General features: G+C 38.7%; 2 protein-coding genes across 2 annotated transcripts in view; both read right to left on the reverse strand.

The window, feature by feature from the left end:
* Window positions 1-789: 789 nt before the first annotated feature.
* Window positions 790-9498, reverse strand: cfap206 (cilia and flagella associated protein 206). Its single transcript, XM_042503880.2, has 12 exons — window positions 9312-9498; window positions 8233-8316; window positions 7772-7862; window positions 6924-7112; window positions 6495-6662; window positions 5183-5397; window positions 4888-5007; window positions 3312-3510; window positions 3059-3199; window positions 2139-2332; window positions 1740-1883; window positions 790-1406 (listed from the first exon to the last, which is right to left on the reverse strand). Exons 1-12 carry the CDS (start codon window positions 9417-9419, stop codon window positions 1185-1187), a joined length of 1875 nt encoding a protein of 624 aa, XP_042359814.2. The 5' UTR covers window positions 9420-9498; the 3' UTR covers window positions 790-1184.
* A 1102-nt stretch (window positions 9499-10600) lies between these two features.
* The window catches only part of LOC121940690 (uncharacterized), a 31318-nt gene continuing 22004 nt past the window's right edge, over window positions 10601-19914 (reverse strand). Inside the window, exons 17-23 of the mRNA XM_088089727.1 lie at window positions 19204-19326; window positions 18963-19091; window positions 17755-17947; window positions 17019-17143; window positions 15656-15846; window positions 12583-12716; window positions 10601-12467 (exon numbers count right to left, since the gene is read on the reverse strand). Of these exons, the coding sequence (XP_087945853.1) occupies window positions 12235-12467; window positions 12583-12716; window positions 15656-15846; window positions 17019-17143; window positions 17755-17947; window positions 18963-19091; window positions 19204-19326 (1128 nt within the window). The 3' untranslated portion in view covers window positions 10601-12234. The remainder of the gene's footprint in view (window positions 12468-12582; window positions 12717-15655; window positions 15847-17018; window positions 17144-17754; window positions 17948-18962; window positions 19092-19203; window positions 19327-19914) is intronic.

Below are 19914 nucleotides of genomic sequence, written 5' to 3' on the forward strand. Positions count from 1 at the left end.
TTTACAGCCTGATGCAAAAAAAATGGTTTCTATAATTAATTTCAAAATACACAACTGTACCAGGGGCTGAGTTTTTATGTAACTTACTCGTTTATATTTATTATGGCTTAAAGTGATATTTAAGGGAGGGGTCGCTTTGAGTGACAGACTGTGTGAGTCGCTGCTCTATGAGTAAGATCCATGCCTCACTCCTCCACAGCTCCACCCTATTGTCCAAATATGGTCACTTCTGGCTCCAATAAACCAAGTTGGCCATGGCCAAAATTGTGAAATCAATGCTTCAAAACAACAGTTCACAAACCAGTGGGTGATATCACAATGGCTATGTCCATTCATTTTACAGCCTGTGGTTTTGCCCTTATAATGTCTTATAACCCACGTAAAGCTTACTAACCTGTTAATGTGCATGCATTTTAAACAGCTATTTTAAAACAGCTCTGAAAGCCATAGTAATACATACATACTGTATAAAAATGAAGAAATGCATGCTTTAACATCTTGAAACCTGAACAAATTGTCTGGGTTTGTTTCCAAAACATGGGGAAGACGGTAATGGGCAAAAGAAGAAATGACCCAAAAATTAGCAAGAATTTAGTAAAATGTATTTAAAAAGAAAGAAAAGAGAGAAAGACAAAAAGACAGAAAATGCAAAGGCATAAAAGACTTGAAAAACAAAATAATTCAGTAATTATTTTTTTAAATATGTAATTATGATAATTATACATACAGTTTTTTCCCTGTTTTTTTAAAAGATTTTTTAATATTTTTTTTTCTTTTTTGTCTAGAAGATTTTCCCTTTTTTTTTTTTTTATAAAACTAATTCTCTAAATCTACTTATTTGACATACTACTTCTTCTACTTATTTCTTGCAGTTTGTTGAATATTTCTTACAGAGTTGCCCATTGCCCTTTTCCCATGTTTCTGACAGAAATAAAACCAATTTGCTCAGAGTTCAAAGGCTTAAGTATATGAGAGGCGTCCAAAAGCAGCACAAAAGAGTGATGTTGCTCCAGGTTTCAAAGGGTTAAACTGCATTATCTGGCCCTGCTATTGTCTTTTAGAAAGTTTTTGTCTGAAGTCCTCATTTATCAACCCAGATGCAAAACAAATAAAAGCAATAATATGCTTAGATATTTTTTTCTTTACTCAACAACAAATGTTTCCTTTTCTTTTGGACACTTTGATTAATCATCCACAGACCTGGTCAGGTTGGTTTTGACCACGTGTCCGTCTCTTTGTCCCCTCAGACCAGCCAGGTAGGTCTGAGGTTTGGGCACGTTGCTCTCACCGTCTCTCTTGCTCTGACAGGCGGCGTCCTTGGGCAGCCACGTCTGGGTGGCATTTTCCCGTCTCATGTGGCTCAGATCAGTCTGCATGGAGCGCGTTGCTTTGGTCCGCAGATCCGCCTACAATTATCACATTCAAAAGATATTGTTTCATTTACTTTTAACCCTTTGTAACCCTGTGTAACTGCAAAGCTGACATTTGTGACGATCAAATTTCTTTACTAAAAACTTAGCAAAAACCCACTTTAATTTTATACAGATGTTTTTACATAATGCATTTCAGTATTTTGATTACACTGTTATTCTATCCGAATCTATTTTTATTATATTATATTGACTATTTCTCAATATAATAAATGCAGTTCTGGCCTGATGTTTTATGTTAGGGAAGGCTGAAAAAAAGTAGGATTCTTTCACATAACACAAAATTGCATGTAATGAATTCTGGCTCACCAGTTTGATGGCTTTTCTCCGCAGCTCCCACTCATTCCACTCATACGACTTGACGATGTTTGTCTCCACTGGGTGGAGGTCTGTCTGTGTGCCGCTCTCACACTTTGTGATGGGCTTCACCAGTAAACTCTCTCCTGGCTGCATCTGCAAAACCACAAGGCCACAACAAATTTGGGAATAAACTCCCACAGGATGTGAAGGAAAAAAGTTTCTGGGCAGATAGTGTCATGCAAGGATATGCTGCTCCATACTACTTGTACCACCAGATGTGGTCATAAATAATAGAAATACATCAATAAAAATGATAAATCCAACATGAGGTAGCTTTGATAAAATGTATTCTGCACTACATTTTTTGTAGTGCATTTGTGTGTTAAAGCTGTGGCTCTGTGTGCTGACCTCTGGGTAAGGACTGACGCAGGAGAACTGCTGGTGGAGTTTGAGCAGCTGGATGAGTTCTGGGGACTGCTTGGCTTTCTCTGCCACCTCTGTGATGAAGTCGTCTGGACTTGACGCAAATGTTAAGGCGGCTTCTTTGGAGCTAAAAACATAGAGCTTCTCCTGGTGTTTGAGGACTCCAATGTGTGGATTACCTGCAACAGAAGTGACAAATATTCCAAACTGAATGGACTTCAGACACAGCCGGCTAGATTAAGGATGCTCATCATATTCCATTTCAGATTTGTGCAAAACTTAAGTGATATATAATTTATTATAAATGTAGATAAAACATATTTGCGAGATGACTGTGTTTCCATTGAGTGATGTTAAGCGACTTCCTCCTCTGGTCATAAGATTCCCAGAAGCCTGGCGATGGATGTTCAAAACATAAGCAGCTTTATTTCTAAATCAGTTTGTGCAGCTGAAGGTTAATGGACACCCGTCTTATGATAAATATAGAGGAGAAGTTAGTTATTCAAAGATGTTATCAAAGCAACACAGTTAATAAAATAAGCACAACATAAATGTCAGTTAGCTCATACCACCGTGTTTAACTCTATATCTTTTTATGTTAGCGTTATGACTGAGAATGACAACTGATAGAAATTCGTATGTCAAATTTACATATCTCAGCAATTCAAAACACTAGCCAGTTTTCTATCTGGAAGCAACTTCTGTTGTTAGCACGACATCATGGTGATTCGGTCCATATACGCAGTAAAAAAATGGATGGTTGGAGATCAGGGAGGCAGTGGGATGCAGCAAGGAAAAAGGCTATGATAGCACATTTTTGTCCTACACAGTTTGGTTACACCTTGCATAGGCCTTTACCTATATGCCTCTTCTGATATCACACTGGTGTATTGTAAGAACAGTACCTGGAAGCAGAAGCCCATCTCTGCTGACAAGCATGTAGCCACAGACTCCATCATACTGGAGCGGCAGCTCATTAAAACTGGCTGTTGTTTCAGGCAGGAGCCACTCCTGAGTCTTCATCTCAGCTGGAACTATACGCTCACCTGAAGGGAACAATAAGAACAACAACTACATTTAAACTCTTTTTCTCTCCGTGGAGCCCAGTTTTAAGGACTTGTGGGACACGGAATACAACTGTGGTGACATCAGCCGTACCTGAGGACTCAGTCATCCTCTGCTGGTCTGTCTTCACCTCTGAGGCCTCCAGCAGGCCATCCAAATAAGCCTCCGAAAAAATCTTGGCCTGAGAGGCAACGAAGGGCTGCAGATTGTGCATGATGTTACCGAGGACGTTCAGCAGCTCCGCCTCATCCTGAAGTCCACACCATGCCTTAGACAGGGACTTAAACAGCGGCTGAAAGACGAAATGGAGAATGATAAAACACTGGGCTGTAGATTTACCTAGAATAAGCATCAAGTTGCAATTACAGTTTAAATTCATTTCTGTAAAAACATGGATGCTTCACACACATCTTCCTCTTGAGAGAATAAAAGTTCTCTACAATCAGCACAGTTTCAAGATTAGTGTCAGCCTCTGACCAAATGTCTCCTCTTCTGTTCCTGAGTTATGATGTTGAATTAAAGCCAGATAAGTGTTTTACGAAACATTATGAAGTTACAGTGAAGCTGACCTTTGACCTTTTGGATATAAAATGTCATCACTTTATCTTTTTATCCCATTGACATTAGAATTAAATTTTGTTATACTTAGTGTATAAATTCTTAACTCAAGAATTTGTACACTAAGTATAACAAAATTTATGTTTTGAGAGGTCGCATTGACCTTGACCTTTGACCACCAAATTACAATCGGGTCACTCTAGAGTCCAAGTGGATGTTTGTGCCTTTTTTTAATTTAAATTTTTATTGGAATTAAAATTGGTGTATATCACACAGCATACCTTCATCAATCAACAACTTTAAAGTGAGGAAGAGATAAAATAAGATCAAAATAAATTAAAAGCATATGTTGTAAAATTATTTACAAAGGCAACAGTGATACTAGTATGTTTTCTTATTTAATAAAAAGACACAAACAAAAAAAAAGGACAAAACAGAACTTCTTGGTAAAGTTTGTAAAGTTATTTAGCATAAAAAAAGTAACAAACTTCAAAGATTATTTCTTGTACCTCTATACACTTACATTTGTTAACATTTGTGACAAATTTGAGGACGTTCTCTCAAGGCCATCTTTAGATATTGACTTCACAAGAAGGAGACAGATGTAAGGTCACTGTGACCTTAACCTTTCACCACCAAACTCAAATTAGTTAATTCTTGAGTCCAAGTGAACGTTTGTGCCAAATCTGAAGAAATTTCCTCAAGGTGTTTTCCAGATAGCACCGTCATGGGAATGCAAAGGATGATGTTACAGTGACCTTGACCTTTCACCGTTGATCATTCAATTCTAATCAGTTCATCTTCCATTCAAAGTGAACGTTTGTGCTAAATTTGATGAAATATTCTCGAGGCCTTCTTGAGATATCGTGTTCACAAGCGAGGGACAGACACGGTCACAGTGACAAGGCAAAATCGGATCACTTCATTTTTAAGTCAAAGTGGACATTTATGCTAAATTTGAAGAAATTCCCTCAAGGCGTTGAGATATTGCGCAAACTAGAATGGGATGGATGGATGGATAACCCAACATAGCGGCAAAACAAAAAGGCTTTTCTTTAGCAGATAATACAACAAGACAAACTAAAAGTAGCAACTTAGCAGCAACACTCACAAAAACTTTTGCAGTCGGTACAGCCGTCTTTGACTGGACAGTTTCTTTCAGCAGCCTCAGCTGAGACGACAGCTCAGTCTGCAGGATTTCAACATGCTTGGCACATGAACGCGCATCAGCCTGGTGGTAAAGGTAAAAACATATTAGCATACATATTTCACTCAGACATCAAACATGAATTCACCTGCCTTCTTTCACATAATAAGCTTTGAAAAAGAATGTCTTCAAATTATAATAGTGACAGATTTACACTACATAAAAAATACCGCACTGACACAAATCATAATTGTCTTACCAGTAACATTTTGAGGAAAACCTCGTGCTGCCTGACGTTGTAGAGAGCCTGTTTGAGCAGGACAATGGGCACATCACAGTCTGCAGGCTGACTGTCAGGCTGCGTGAGCCTCTCCAGCACTGCTGTGTATTTCAACGCCAAACTCTGCGACACACTTAGCTCGTTTTCGATGCTTTTACTGGTGACTGGAAGAGCTTCATTAAGAATTTCAGGCACTGTGGAGAGAATGTAAGAAAAACCATAATGATAAACTGCAGTCATGATCATAGTGAGGAAGATAACCTAGTCTAACGCAGTTGAATACACAAAATGAAACGTTCACACTCTTGGCTGAATAAACAAAACACTTCTATGGACTGGATTCTTCTATTGTAGACAAACGTAACCCTTTGAAACCTGGATCCACATCAGTTTTCTTGTGCTGCATTTGTGCACTTTTCACAAATATTTAAACCTTTGAACCTGAGCTAATTGGTTTAATTTCTTTCAGAAGAAAATGGAAAAAAAAGGCAATGAGCAACTTAGCATGAAATGTCCTGCATATTGAAAATAATAAGTAGTTGTTTTGTTTTTTTAAAGCAAGTAAAAAAAATGTCCATAAAACTATATTTCTATTTGTCGTTATTACATATTTAAAATTAGTTTACTGTATCATTTTTCAACCGAATTAATATTTTACAGGAAATGGATACTTTTAATTTTCTAAGCACTTTTTTTCAGGTCTGTTTCTTGTTTTTTTTTGTGTGCTAATTTTCAGGTAAATTTATGTTTTACTAATGTCTTGCCATTTTTTGTGTCATTTCTTAAGTTACCTGTTGCCTCCTTCTCATGATTTTAAAAGAAATCAAGGCAGTTTTCTCAGCTTTGAAAGGGTTAATGATACTGGTGTCTTGTTTGACATAGTTTGACATAGTTCTGTCTGATATTTTGAAACTTCAAATATTTACTCTCTGTCAGCCAACAAAAAGATCTATCTCTGCAGGTTCCTTTCCACAATGCAGTCAGACACGTAAAATAACAATGCCAACCTGTCAGTGGCAAAAAAAAACACTTTAAATGGACATACTTACGCAGTTGCCCACTATCGTGACATTGCAGTCTGTTTTGCCTGCTGCCATCTGCAGCTCTCAAACTAAGAAAATAATTTTCATTGCCATTAGTCACTTAGACACAAAACCAGGAGAAAATAGGGCCCAGGTTGAAAAATATCTAAGTTACCCGTTAATGTAAATATTCTGCTAAAGCACCTCGTCTGTCTAATATGTTAATGTGCTGGTACATTGCGGGTAATGTTTTTCCCAGTGTACTGTACTTAGTCCATGGAGGTCGGTGTCCTCGCCTCCCTTCTTGCTGGCTTTGTTGAAGAGCTGGATCCCTGAGACGATCATGGAGAGCTCAATGAGCTGCTGCTCCTTGTCCCTCTTTAAGAGCACCATGAAAGTTCCCAGTTCAGTCTGAGGGAAGACGCTCTGCAGGGCGGCTGGGATGAGACAAGAGGACAAGAAATCAAGAATCAGGACACAGTTCACTGATAATTATCAACTCTTCTTCTTCCAAAAGATTTTTGTGTAAGCTGCTGCATTAAAAATAACATGTAGTTGGGTTCAAACATATTAGAAAAGCTAGCTGTAGTTTACTGGTTTATTCCTTAAGCTGGCACCGTTCACACTCATGTCTCGAACTGACTGAGACACTGGAGCATCATTTGTAAGAGGTTAAAATGGTTGGAATTGTCCTTTACCTGTAGCCTCTTGCACGGTGGGGACATCTGTGGGTGAGCCCATGCTGGAGCGCAGCTGGATGTAGGTGACGATTTTTCGGTACAGAGCGTCTAACTCCTCCCGTGTTTTCACTCTGCTGTCGGTGATCTCTCTGCTCACGGGACTCAGCCTGGACTCCAACAGCTGACGGATCTCCTCCAGAAACTCCCCTGCACACACACAAGCACCTGCTCAGTCATGATATTCATAGCATAATCTTATCGGGAATTTGAATTCTTTTCTCTAAAATATTCTTGATGTAAATATGAAGTGCTTTCAAAGTTAAAAATAGAAAATGTAAAATTAATTTGAAAGCAAACAGCAAATTATTAGCTACACTAAGCCAATTAGTATGCTCGCCTGAAGTGTGTTAACCCTTTGAAACTGCAGGATATTGGCTTTATTTTATTTCAAGAACATAGTAAGAAGGCAAAGAGCAACTTGACAAATGACCCCAAAACTAGCAAGAAATTAACAAAAAGGTAAAAGAAAATGACCTATTTATGAGCAAAATTGAATAAATTAAACAAACAAGAAAATGACCTGGAAAAAAGTGCTAAAACTGTTTAAATTATATAACAATTTTAAATTCTGTGACATAATTTATAATAGACTTTTTTAATTAAGCAAAATTTCAGGTAATTTTCCTGTCACTTTTTACTTATTTCTTGCTATTTGCAGGACCTTTGCCAAGTGGCTCATTGCCTTCTTCCCAATATTTTCAAAAGAAATAAAACCACCACACAGCTCAAGAAAAGTAATGTTGATCCAGATTTCAAAGAATTAATATGTTACGTGTTTGAGTGTCATTTGATGCAGTAAAACTTACGTCTGGAGGTGTAATTCATATCAAAATACACTTGCATTTTGATTGTGTCTAGGGATGGGCTGCACTGTTGCATTAGTTTATCCAGACACAGCTGAAAGAATGATGGCAGATGGAGGTTAGAAACACGCCAAGTTAAGTCGGAGGGTCAGTATTCACACGGTCTTCATTCAAGAAGGGACAGTATGAACATTGTGAACACCATTTTTTTTAATCAAGCAGTACGACGTTTGTAAACATCATGTTTGGAAATAAAATTAACAGTTAATATTTACAGGTGACTGGATTAATAAAATATAGAGGAGAATTTAATAATTAAAAACTTCTGATCTGATGGGGGTAAGACCACATGACATTGACACAGTATTATTAAAATCCCTGCTTTAGTCATTCAGAAAACAAACTCATTAACGTCACAAGTATTAGCTGTAGCATATTTTCAAAAATCAAATACAATAACTCACCTCTTCTAGTTTCTGGATGTCTTGTTTGGTCAGTGTTCGATCAACATTAAAGCCATTTCTTGGGTCCAGCACAACAGCTTTCACCTAGAGAAATTTTAATAGAAAAGAATACACAAATACACTGATGGATTAATGGAGGGGCCTACCAGCAAATGCCTAGAGGGCCCTTCGCCTTCATCTGCAAAATGTCACTCAAATTAACATAACCAAGAATAGGCTTAAAATGACTAAAAAGAGACCACAAAGAGACACAAAATAACACAATAGAGTCACAGAAAGACAACCAAGAAACACAAAAAGACAATAGAGATGCGAAAGACCACAAAAAGACATAAAATAATTACAAAGAAAGAGAAAATGACTATTAAGAGTTTTAAAGCATCTACAAAGAGATACAAAATAGCCACAGAGAGACAAAATAACTACAAAGGTACACAAAAAGACAACAGTGAAACAGAAAATAACTACATAACCAAATCCTATAAAGAGATATAAAATGACTATGAAGAGACACAAACAACTACAGATACAAAAGGACTACAAAGAGACCAAAACCAACTACAAAGACGTGTAAGGCAACTACAGAGATTCAAAATAACTACAAAGAGACACCAAAACCACTTCAAAAACACACAAACTAACTAAAACGCCATTCAAAATGACTACACAGGGACTGAAAATATTACAGACACTCAAAATGACTACAAAAACTGCAAAACAACCACAGACTCAAAAACAACAAAAAGTATAGTGTCTATGTCTAGCTTCTATGAGGTGGTGGGGCCCTCTGCGTATCTGTACCCAGGGACCCACTGTCTTATTATCCGCCCATGGTGTTTGGAGCTCTTGGGTTCAAGAAGGAGAGAAAATTTCAGACTATTTTGACTGTCACACTGTCTATGAGGAATGAGGAAAGTTTAAGAAAGTTAAAGAATTACATTAAAGCCTCACAAGCAGTGTGAAAATGACCTGGACTGAACTGTGACGCATTAGCATCCAGCTAGCGTTAGCTCCGGTTACTAGCTAGTTAGCGTTAGCTCGACCGACAGCAGTGAGCACCGTTTCACCGGTTTACTGACCATGAAAGCCACCAAAGTGTCCGACACCGAGAGTCCTCTCACCGCACACTCCTGCACTATCTCACGGATAATGGTTTTAATGACGCTTTCCGCGTGAGCTCGAGACATTTCTACTCAAAGTTATTTAACTCAACGACAGTTAATTGGTACCGATGCAGCTGCCAGCTCGTTGACAACTGGTTGCCATAGAAACGCTGCCTTGTGTGCCTCGCTGATGTACTACATGTCAGTGATCACTAGAGCGCGCCAGAGTGAAGCAATGTCTGTTGTTGCAAACAGAAGCTGAATTACATATGAAATGATTAAAATATTACTTTAAGTGTTTTTAAATGTTTTTGTTTTTTTTCAACTTTCTTTTAAAAAAATAATTAGAATTCTTGTGCAGGAAAAGAAACATGTTTGTATATCTGCTCTGGTAAAAATCTACAGGGTGAATTGATAAATGCTTTGCATACACTGCTGCATTTATTACATTTTAATCTTTAGCAGCAATAGTAGTATTAGTAGTAGTCCATCTTGTCAGTTCTTTTTCATTACATCAGAGCTAATTTTGCCAGAACCTTTCAGCCCACATAATGAGGCAGCTCTGACAATGTGAGATCAGAATCAGAATCAGATGGGACCAAGATTTGAAAGTTACAAGTAAATCGCACCTTCTTTGCACGCAAGACCAATGACTGGAGATTTCACTTGTAACGCCCCACCCATGAGCTATACATTATTAAACAGTGGCATTTGAATTTAACAATTTTGACTAAACACAGTTCTACATGAACTCTTAACACCTGAGGAAGTTGGCTTGATATCTTTCAGAGACACTGCAAGAAGGCAATGAGCAACAAAACAAGAAATGACCCACAAAAAAAGATGCAAAAAGTACAAGATAATTACCTGAACATTTGTTCCAAAAAAGAAAAAAAAAAAAGACATGATCTGGGAAAAGTGCATAAATATTAAAATTATTTTGTAACAGAATTTTAAATCTTATAGTAAACATACGACACTTTTTCCCTAACTTTAAGTGTGCAAAAAGATGACGTTGCTCCAGGTTTCAAAGGGTTAAATTTAAAGAGCAGCATTTTACTTAAATTATGATCAACGTTGAACACTGGCTGCATATGATGGGACGAGTAGAAATTCCATTCTTACTGGAGTATTTCCCATTTATTTCCTGCTGAGGCAGACTAAGGAAAGGAATTTACTGCAGCTACTACAGTGGAAAACACTCAGTATTAACTCCACTACGAGGTCTGCCTGATGAACAGGAATAGACAACTCACTCAAACAAGGATTATTAAAACATTTATTATAAAAACAGACACGACATAAATAGCATGGTTTGGGTGAAAAATTGCTAGACTCAGTCAAGACTGTTACAGTACATGTAGAGGAGGAGATCGGGACATTAAGAGCCCGTTCAGACTGCAGCCTGTAAACCGGGCACACTGAGTCTTATGTAACACAAGAAATAAGAGTCACATTTCACGGTGATTTCCACTTAAGAGCTAAACTTTAGGTCACATGACAACCCCATGCCTTAAGGGAAGGCAGTTAAGAAAAATCAAAAAAAAAAAACACGCAGACAAAAGAGCACATGCAAAAAAAAAAAAAAGAAAAGAAGGTGCAACTAAATGGCATGCAACAAAATAAATACATGCAAAAAAGAAAAAAAGTAGAAATATACAGGGTTGGCAGATGGGTTTTCAGGATCCATAGTGTTGAGAGAAGTGCAGCAGTTTTGGCACCTTTGGAAGACCTTTCACACAAATCAACACTACTGCGCAGTGTTAAAAATCCACACAGGCTCTTAAATCAGAAGATACGTTAGGACAAACAAACACATTGCACTCAAAGAGAAAATATTTCAACTTTCACTACAAATAATGCACCTGCAGCAGAAGCATTCAACAGCACCTGACCATTCAGCAGACTGAGATCAGGTGATCAAGCATCTCCACACCAATACTCTACTTCACATCTCTCATCTTGGACTTCTCTGAAACAGCCACATACAATCCATCCCAAAATTTAACTCGACTCAAGTGGGGCATCGACATGTTATGAAATATGACAAATGACTTATAACTGTTTACTAGAACTTCACATCCCACAAATCCACATTTTCTCCTCTTCAGTTCACTTTTCTGACAGGAAAGATTCACATACAATTATGTTTTATCTTCGATGTGTATTAGGGCCACTGATAGGACAAGATATATTCCGCATTGTCTTACGCGTACAAAAAAAAGACAAACCTGTAAGAAACCTGTAAGAATTATGTCATGATATTATGAGAACTATCATTTTTCCTAACAGCGGCCCTAATAATCCATCATAAAGATAATTTAGTGCTGTTATAAGAAGATGTGAACGCTGCACAGCTGCACTGAACCAACTCTAAATAAAGCAACTTTCACCATGTCTAAAACACAAAAAAAGATTTGTTATACTAGATTACATTTAAATTGTTGTAAAAACCAAATTTACTTTTAAGTTTTTGTATAAATATACACCATAATTTGATATTAGATATATATTAATATTTGGGGTCGGCACATTGAGTTCTCTTATCGTGGAGACAAGGTTGGCAGACGTTCATTAAAGTCCGGCTTCAATTCTAGTCCCTGAACCACAAACATGAATAGACTTAAATTTGAGACACAGACATACACTCCAAAAACAGGACATTTTAAGACAATTAAAGGGACAGTTTGAAGGACAATCACATCGACTGACTGACGGGAATTTGATTGTAAGATCTCACGGGATCCGCAATGAGGTCAAACTGAAGACTCATCCATACGTAAAAAAAGACAAATATTTGAAAAGGAGTAGGCTCAGATGAAGCCACGGCACCGTGTCAGAGCTGTGTGTATATTGCACTTTGTAAATTTAGGTAGGTACATTACAGGAGCGCTGCGACTCAGAAGCACTTCCTGAAGACGATCTGCGGCCCGTGCTCCTCGTATTCCTCCAGACTGATCCACGCATGAGCGAAGGTGGGCAGGCTGGCCAGCACCGCCCCTCCGCTCCACACCGAGAAGTCTCTGTCCTTGGGGCTGGTGACGCAGACGCACTCCTCCATGTCGGTGGGAGCCAGCTCTTTGATTTCAGCCTGGAGCCGCTCGGGGAGGCCGGCCAGCAGAGTGTTCCCACCTGCAGCGGGAGATTTAACAAAAAAAAACCATTCAGAAATAAACTGGAGCCGGTTTAGATTTGCTCTCACAGCTGGATCTCTGACTGTTGTGTAACAGCGGAAACAAACCGTTACCTGACAGCACGATGTTTCCCAGGAAGCAGCGCCGCAGGTCAATGTCTGAGCTCAGGATTGACTTGAAGACACTCTCGTGCATCCCGTAATGGTCTCGTCCAATCAGCTCTGGTTTAAAGAGAATCTCGGGGGCCCTGAGTGAGCGAGGGGACGTGGAAGAGCAGTTTGAGTGAGCTGTTATGAGAGGCAGCGGCAGTTTCACATAATACAGTCAGAACGGGCACAGAACATGTAGAAAAGTGTGGGGGGGGGTAGAAACTATTGTTTTTTCAGGGCCGATACTGATTATTAGTACTTAATGAGATGGATAACTATAGTTTGGAACAGATATGCATTAACAATAAAAATGAAAATCTCTGTCAATATTTAGAATTTGGAATATAACAAACTACAACACAAAACTTTGTTTGTCCAACATCCTATACATCATAAAGTTCCCGACAACTTTCTTCTATAAAGTCAAGTGAAAATTGAAATACAAAGTAATGAATAAAAATCGCTCCCTGAGGTTTCACAAAGAAGTTCCTCCCATGCTGACACTTTCTTTGCACTATTTAATTAGATCAATTTTATCGGTGATCGTTAAAATAAAACACTGATACAGATAACAAGCAAAATGCCAAATATCGGCCCCGGTGATCGGCCAGGCCCATAATCTGTTGACCGCTAGTAGAAACCTATACTTGTGTATATGAAAACCACACCCAGAAAACAATGAAAAAAAAGGTAAAATACAGGCAATCAAAACATCAATGCATTTAGTTGCTAAAACAATCAAAATTTCACAGTATAAGTGAAAAAATTAAAGAGCAAATAACCATTTAAAAAAAGTTAACATCTGCTCATAGATGGTAAATGGACTGCACTTGTCTAGCGCTCTCACAGGACATGTCACATTCACCCATTCACACACACATTCACACACACATTCACACACACTGGTGGCTGACGCTACTGTACAAGGTGCCACCTGCTAGCAACCATTCATACACATGCACACTGATGATGCGGCATCAGGAGCAGTTTGGGGTTCAGTATCTTGGCCAAGGATATTTCAACATGTCGCCCGGAGGAGCCGAGGGCGACCCACTCTACCTCTGAGCCACAGCCGTCCCTTATAGACGGATCATTCTTGATCCAGATAAGATAAACAAGAATATGCACATTTTCCTTCCATAAAATAACTCAAAGTGGCCGCTGAAGTGTTACACAGAGAGGAACAGAAAGACTCTGAGCCTGTGTAGTTCTGTAAGTATGGGTTTAGGAGTTATTAGCAAAATCTGGTCTAAAACATGCTCTGAACGGCTCTGCTCTGAAAACATCCTCAGTAATCTGACATGTGTGCAGCAGCTGCAGAAACAAAACTCTCTGCTGCTCTGGATCTGCAGCTGGAAATTTAACATTATTCAACAAAACCGAAGCCAGGCAGACACCGTACAGATTAGGCCCCAAACTGGTGGCCCCTGAATCATTTTAAAACTGTTTTCAGCCAGATCAGTTGCAGTTGGATGTTCAGTTTGACGGTGAAGTCTGATTGAATGATCTAAATTGTGGCCAACAGGCTCAGCACACTGGCCAGAAGCTCCAGGTGAGAAATTCTTTGAAAGGCCGTTTTCCACTTTGAGAAATTACAAAAAATTCAATTTTCCACGACTGTTGTGGCCTAAAGGTGTAGCACGAGTTAACTCAACACACGTTACGTGTTACTCCCGTTTTTACGCACAAATCTGTGATTCATCAGTAGTTTCTTACCTGAATTTGTAAATACACATCTTGTGACTAAATCTGAAACATATTCAAAACGTAATTATTTGATAAGGCTATAGAGAATTTTTTAAGCCGTTAATTTACTAATTAGTTGATCAAATGTATGAAAAAAACGATGGAACTGACACCCTTTCATCCTCATCAACTATTATTAAAATAATAAACTATGAAAATTGAGTGTCCCAGTTTTTATTTTATAGAAATAGGGAATACTGTATGTTCATTTGCAGCCAGCTGGTTAACTGCTCACCTATTAATAAGCATGCAGGGTGTAAGACTGATTTCTGTCCCAGCAGCTGTTAATATGTAAATATTTAATCTTGCCGGAAGAGACAACAGCCTGTGACATCATCACACACTGACGTGTTTCAACATGTTTGAAGAGCGTGACCAACAGCCGATCAGCTGTTTCTGAGGTGAGAACAGAATCAGCCGATGCCCACGTGTCATTAACCCGGCTGTAATTTTGCAGGCGAACTTCTTTTTTGCTTAATTTTTCTACGCACATGAGGTAGTATGAGCCGCAGTGAGTCTCGCACCGTGCTCGCGGCTGTTCCTCAGCCTTTAGCTCAAAGTAGCATCTTACATCATAAATGAAAAACTATGTGGACATGTGAACCCTCTGAAACCTGGATCAACATTACTTCTCTTCTCTTTCGCAAGCATTTAGACCTTTGAATCCTGAGCAAACTGATTTCTTTTAAAAAATATGGGAGGAAATGTCCTGCAAAATGCAAGAAATTAGAAGATGTAGAAAATGACCTCGACATGTCATTAACATAATTGTGTATTTAAAATTATTTTTGCAGAATTCTTGCTATTTTTAAGCAGTTTTTTTTCAGGTAATTTGCATTTTTGTTTGTTACTTTTCCATTTTTCTGTGTTAGTTTTACTCCTAATTTTCTTGTGCTTTTTATTATTTTCTTGCTAATTTCTGGGCCATTTTTTTCTTTAGTTGCTCATTGCCATCCTTCCATGTTTTTGACAAAATAAAACCAATTTGCCAATGTTTCAAAGGGTTAATATTTAGGGGTTGTTTTCCAATCTTAGGCCACATTTACAAGCAACCATGGCCCAAATCTAACTTTTTGATCTCACGTGACACAGATTTAATTTTCTTTTTTTTGTTGTTTTAAGAGAAGTGTGGAAATAGAAATCCTTTTTTGAAGAAAAAAAAACCGATGCACAGTACAGAAAGTCTCGCTTTTCTAACTTCTCTAGCGTTAATATTGATTTCCGTCAGGAGCCCATTCATTGAAGAGAGTCTCCGTGTAAAGCAGGACACGCTGAGCAGACACACAGTTACCTGAACCTCTCGGAGCTGAGTGTGACGATCTGTCCGTCGGGCATGGTGTAATGCATCTCTCTGCTGGACGGCCCCCCCTGGCTCAGCTCGGCCTCGTAGTCGAGAGCCACACAGCAGCACTTCTCCTTCATCTCCCTCACGATCTCCATCTCTGCTGTGGTGCGCATGCACACCCCTTTTTCCTGCAGGAGCTTGAGAGCAGAGACACGGCAAAATGCTCAACTGACAGTTACTGTTCTTCTCTTGTCCAGAATAAGCAGAGTTTTGGTATTTTTCTTACATACATTGAGTAAAGTCTTTAATATCACTTTTTAACACGGCCCCTTGATAGCTGTCTTTGGGGTCCCCCCCTGCACTGGTCAGTCTCTCTAAGAAACTCTGTTGTTGCTTTGACTTCACTCTTTGCCTGGAGACGTGTCTTGTTACATTGGAAAAAGACCGAATCCTAAATCCGCCACATCCTGGTCATCTGATTTAATGCCTCTTTATTTTTCTGGACAGGATTTTATGGTACAGAACACACATTAAGACAGTTCAATTCCCCCTGCTGCTTAGATAATCTTTATTATTTTTATTTTTTTATTAAGAACTTTGTCGGTTTGGGATAGACCACGTCTACACGTATAAGCTGTGTAAAATATTTTAGGAGGAGACTTGTTAGAGAAATAAAAAACAGTTAGAAAAGGGCAACATCATAAGATTTTAGCACACTTTTTATCACTAAAAAAAGGTGAAATATTCCCTGAGAGGCTCATCTGTCAGTTTCTACAAAACATGGCAGCCTATCGTTTCCTATGTGAATATCGGACCTCTCTGGACCAAATCTGATCCTCACTGCATATTATTTCGTGGAGTAAGTGTCTTGACTATGTTTTCAATGCTGTTTTTCTCAGAGGTTTTTTGTTATTTTTGTTTTAATTACTTCTTGGGGTTTGAGGTGTGTGTTAGGATAAAGAGCTGTTGTGTTTCTCTGTTCTACCATACTACAAAGAGGCTTCGGAGGGGGGAAAAAAACTCCCCAAAAAATACAATAACATATATTTGTACTTTATATTTGACGTGTACAATACTGGTTTTAGTAAAAAAAGAAGACAAAAGCAATTAAAGTTATTGTTGTAGTCGTTATCAGTATTGCAATATGTAGTGATCAAAGTATGACCGAAGACAGATTCAAAAATGCATGTCCACACGTCCACTGACCCTTCAACTGACCCTGTGCAACAAGGGTTAAATATTCCCCTCAATGATCTCACCAGATTTTTTCAGACCTCATATCTTCACCCAAAAGTGCCGATTTGAAGTGTCATCCATTGACATCACCGCCCCTGAACTGTGTAAGACGCAAAAAAACAGCCAGTGGTACCTTTTTAAGATGCATGGTAACGTCCACACCAGCCAGAGGGAAGCGCTGCACCGCGTGAGGGAGACTGTACCCCTCAAACACGGGCACGCTGTGGCTCACTCCGTCTCCAGAGTCAAACACCACACCTGCACACAAGCAAAAAAAGGCAGAACAATCATCATATTTTCTTTTTGATCTAAGAAGGAAATGAGGCTTTAAAAAGGTGGTTTAACCCTTTGAAACCTGGAGCGACATCGTTTTTTATTTACAATTATTTAAACCTTTGAACTCTGAGCAAAGTAGTGCGATTTCTTTCGAAAAACATGTATGTCAAATGTGAAAATGTAATCAGTTAGTTGGTTATATGTTTCACAAATGTAAGAAATTAGTATATTTAGAAAATGATTTTTAAAAAAGCTATGCAAAAATGTCAAGGGAAAAAAGGAAAAAAAAGCTTTAAATAATCAGAAACAATTAAATATATACAATTGTGTTTCAAAATTATTCTAATTTTTTAAGCGTTTTTTCCAGGTCATTTCTTTGTTGTTGTTGTTTTTTCAAACTTTCTTTTTCCTTTTTTTAAAGACAAATTTTAAGGAAATTTTTAATGTACTTTTTTACTAATTTCTGAGCCATTTCTTTTTAAGTTGCTCATTTCCTGCTTCTTATGTTCTGTTAAAAGAAATCAAGTCAATTTGTCCAGATTTTTAAGGGTTAGGTAAACTGTATTAAAAGACAGATTAACTGGCCAAATTACCGGAGGATCTCCCCGCTGCGTACAGTGCCAGCACCGCCTGCATGGCCACGTACGTGAAGGGAACATTGAAACACTCGAACATGATCTCCACCGTGCGCTGACGGTTCTCCAGCGGGTTCATGGCGGCCTCTGTCAGCAGGACGGGGTGATCGTCTGGATCCACGCACAGCTGCTGGAACGTGTGATGCCAAATCTAAAATCAAAGCCCTCTGTTTATAAGTAAATCTATGTAACAAGACACTTCAAAGTCACAAACCATTTCATCCTGCTCCTCCAAATATGTTGGCAGTTAGCTAATAGCAACTGAGGGACAAAAAGGAAGCAGGTACCACAAGGAAGAAAATCAAAGAAAACTTTGCCACTGCAGAAAAAAAAAAAAAATAGCCCGCCTTCACTCTTTGCTGCTACATAAGGCGACTGCAGCTACTCGATCTCCACATTTTCTTATCATTTAAGGCACCTGAAATGGGTTTAAAGAGGGGTTTCATTGAGTTTATTCCTAACCAACATCAGTCCTAATTTCAAATATTCATTAATCTTCAGAATTTAAACCCTTTAAATGCCAGTTTTTTCTCATAATGCCATAATCCCCCCCCCCCCCAAAAAAAACCAAACACACACAAAAAATTATTTCTAATGTACTACATGCAACATAGATATTTTTTTTTTTTTGATGATCAGTCTGTGATATGTCAATGATTAGCAGCAACATTGATTGACAGTGCACCTGTCATGAGGTGGAAAATAGTAAAAATGATAAATTCCAAGGCAAAAACCCCGAATGACACCCAGAAATAATACAATGCATGTCTTTATGCTTTGATGGCTGTGGGATCAAAAACTGCAGTTTGAATGGGTTTCAATGGAGCATTTTTTGCACTTAACAGTCTGAATGTAACTATTAAATTTTCACTGTGTATTTTAGACTTACTGTAGGAGCTGAGATGGAAATCCCAAGATTAAACAAAAAAATACAGTATTGCCAAATTGCCATATGCATGAACACAGCCAAAGCAGCACCCTGATATCGAACGTATATGAGCTTCACTGGATCTAATCTACTCGAACTATGAACATAAAGCAGGTGGTTCCGGCTGTTTGAAGGTTTCCCCCCTCTCTTGAAAAATGAAAAAAACCAAACCTGCTTTTTTCATAGAAACACTCTAATTCTACTTGAAGTGATATCAGGCATACACAGCCCTGCTTACCTTTTCCATGTCATCCCAGTTCCGAATGATGCCGTTCTTTATGGGATGCTTCAGCATCAGGACTCCTCTCATGTGCTGAGCCTCATGTCCGATGTAGGTCTCCTTGTCAATACTTCCATTCATTACTTCCTGCAGAGACACAACGTCTGATCACAAAGGCTGCACGGAGACAAAACCACATCACGACAAGAAAGCATTTTTGTAAAGAACAAAGAGTAATACATTCAGTTTACGCCCTTACCTCGTATTTTGGCATCCCAATAATTGTTGGGAATATAACACTTGGGAGGTCATGATCCGCGAATCCTGCTTTCATCAAACCAGACCCTGTGTCCAGCACTATGGGGGTCTTGAAATCTGTCACCTGCAGTCATATAAAGAAAAATAAATGAACATGTGGATGCTAAGAGTGTTGGCAACTCTATGCACAATCAGGTTTTTGACAGTCTTAAGGCTCATGACTGTTTTAACTCTGTATGTGCAATGAGACCATATTCCATATAGCCTCCACTGTAAATAGCATACAGACTAAGGCCACTTTCAGACGACCTTTAAATGGCCCTACTAAAAACGGAAAAATCTTTCCTTTATGTTAAACAAAATCCCATTCATATAATAACGCTGTGAGAACTATCCTTGTGCACATGGATCTGCAAAAACAACAAAAAGCGCTAAAAGTATGCATGCCAGGCCAGTGGTTGGCGGTGTCACTTTATAATGACACACCATAGAAAATCACCTCGTACATGAGCAGATCGCAGCCGTGACGCCAGCACTGTCACAGAATCTGTGCATTGCCAGTTGACACGGTGACACAAGGGGCGGTGTTTTCAAAAGGTTTTCACTCTGGAACCCAGTTTCAAAAGTTTGTGTTTCCAGGCCCTCTAAAACGCCGTTATTGTGTGAACAAAAGGCCAAACTACACTTAAAAAAACAAAATTGAGCTGGTGGT

This window comes from Plectropomus leopardus, chromosome 16 (assembly GCF_026936395.1).
Source record: "Plectropomus leopardus strain MGB_pleo_1.0 chromosome 16, ASM2693639v1, whole genome shotgun sequence".
Taxonomy (NCBI): Eukaryota; Metazoa; Chordata; class Actinopteri; order Perciformes; family Serranidae; genus Plectropomus; species Plectropomus leopardus.

Bases quoted from the DNA above. Each gene is read 5' to 3' on its own strand.
- cfap206 (XM_042503880.2), bottom strand. From the start codon at position 9,419: ATGTCTCGAGCTCACGCGGAAAGCGTCATTAAAACCATTATCCGTGAG. The intron at 8,317-9,311 runs GTCAGTAAACCG...AAATTTCTCTAG, and splicing joins ACACTTTGGTGGCTTTCATG to GTGAAAGCTGTTGTGCTGGA. The intron at 3,200-3,311 runs GTACGGCTGATG...TGTTCCCTTCAG, and splicing joins GAGGATGACTGAGTCCTCAG to GTGAGCGTATAGTTCCAGCT.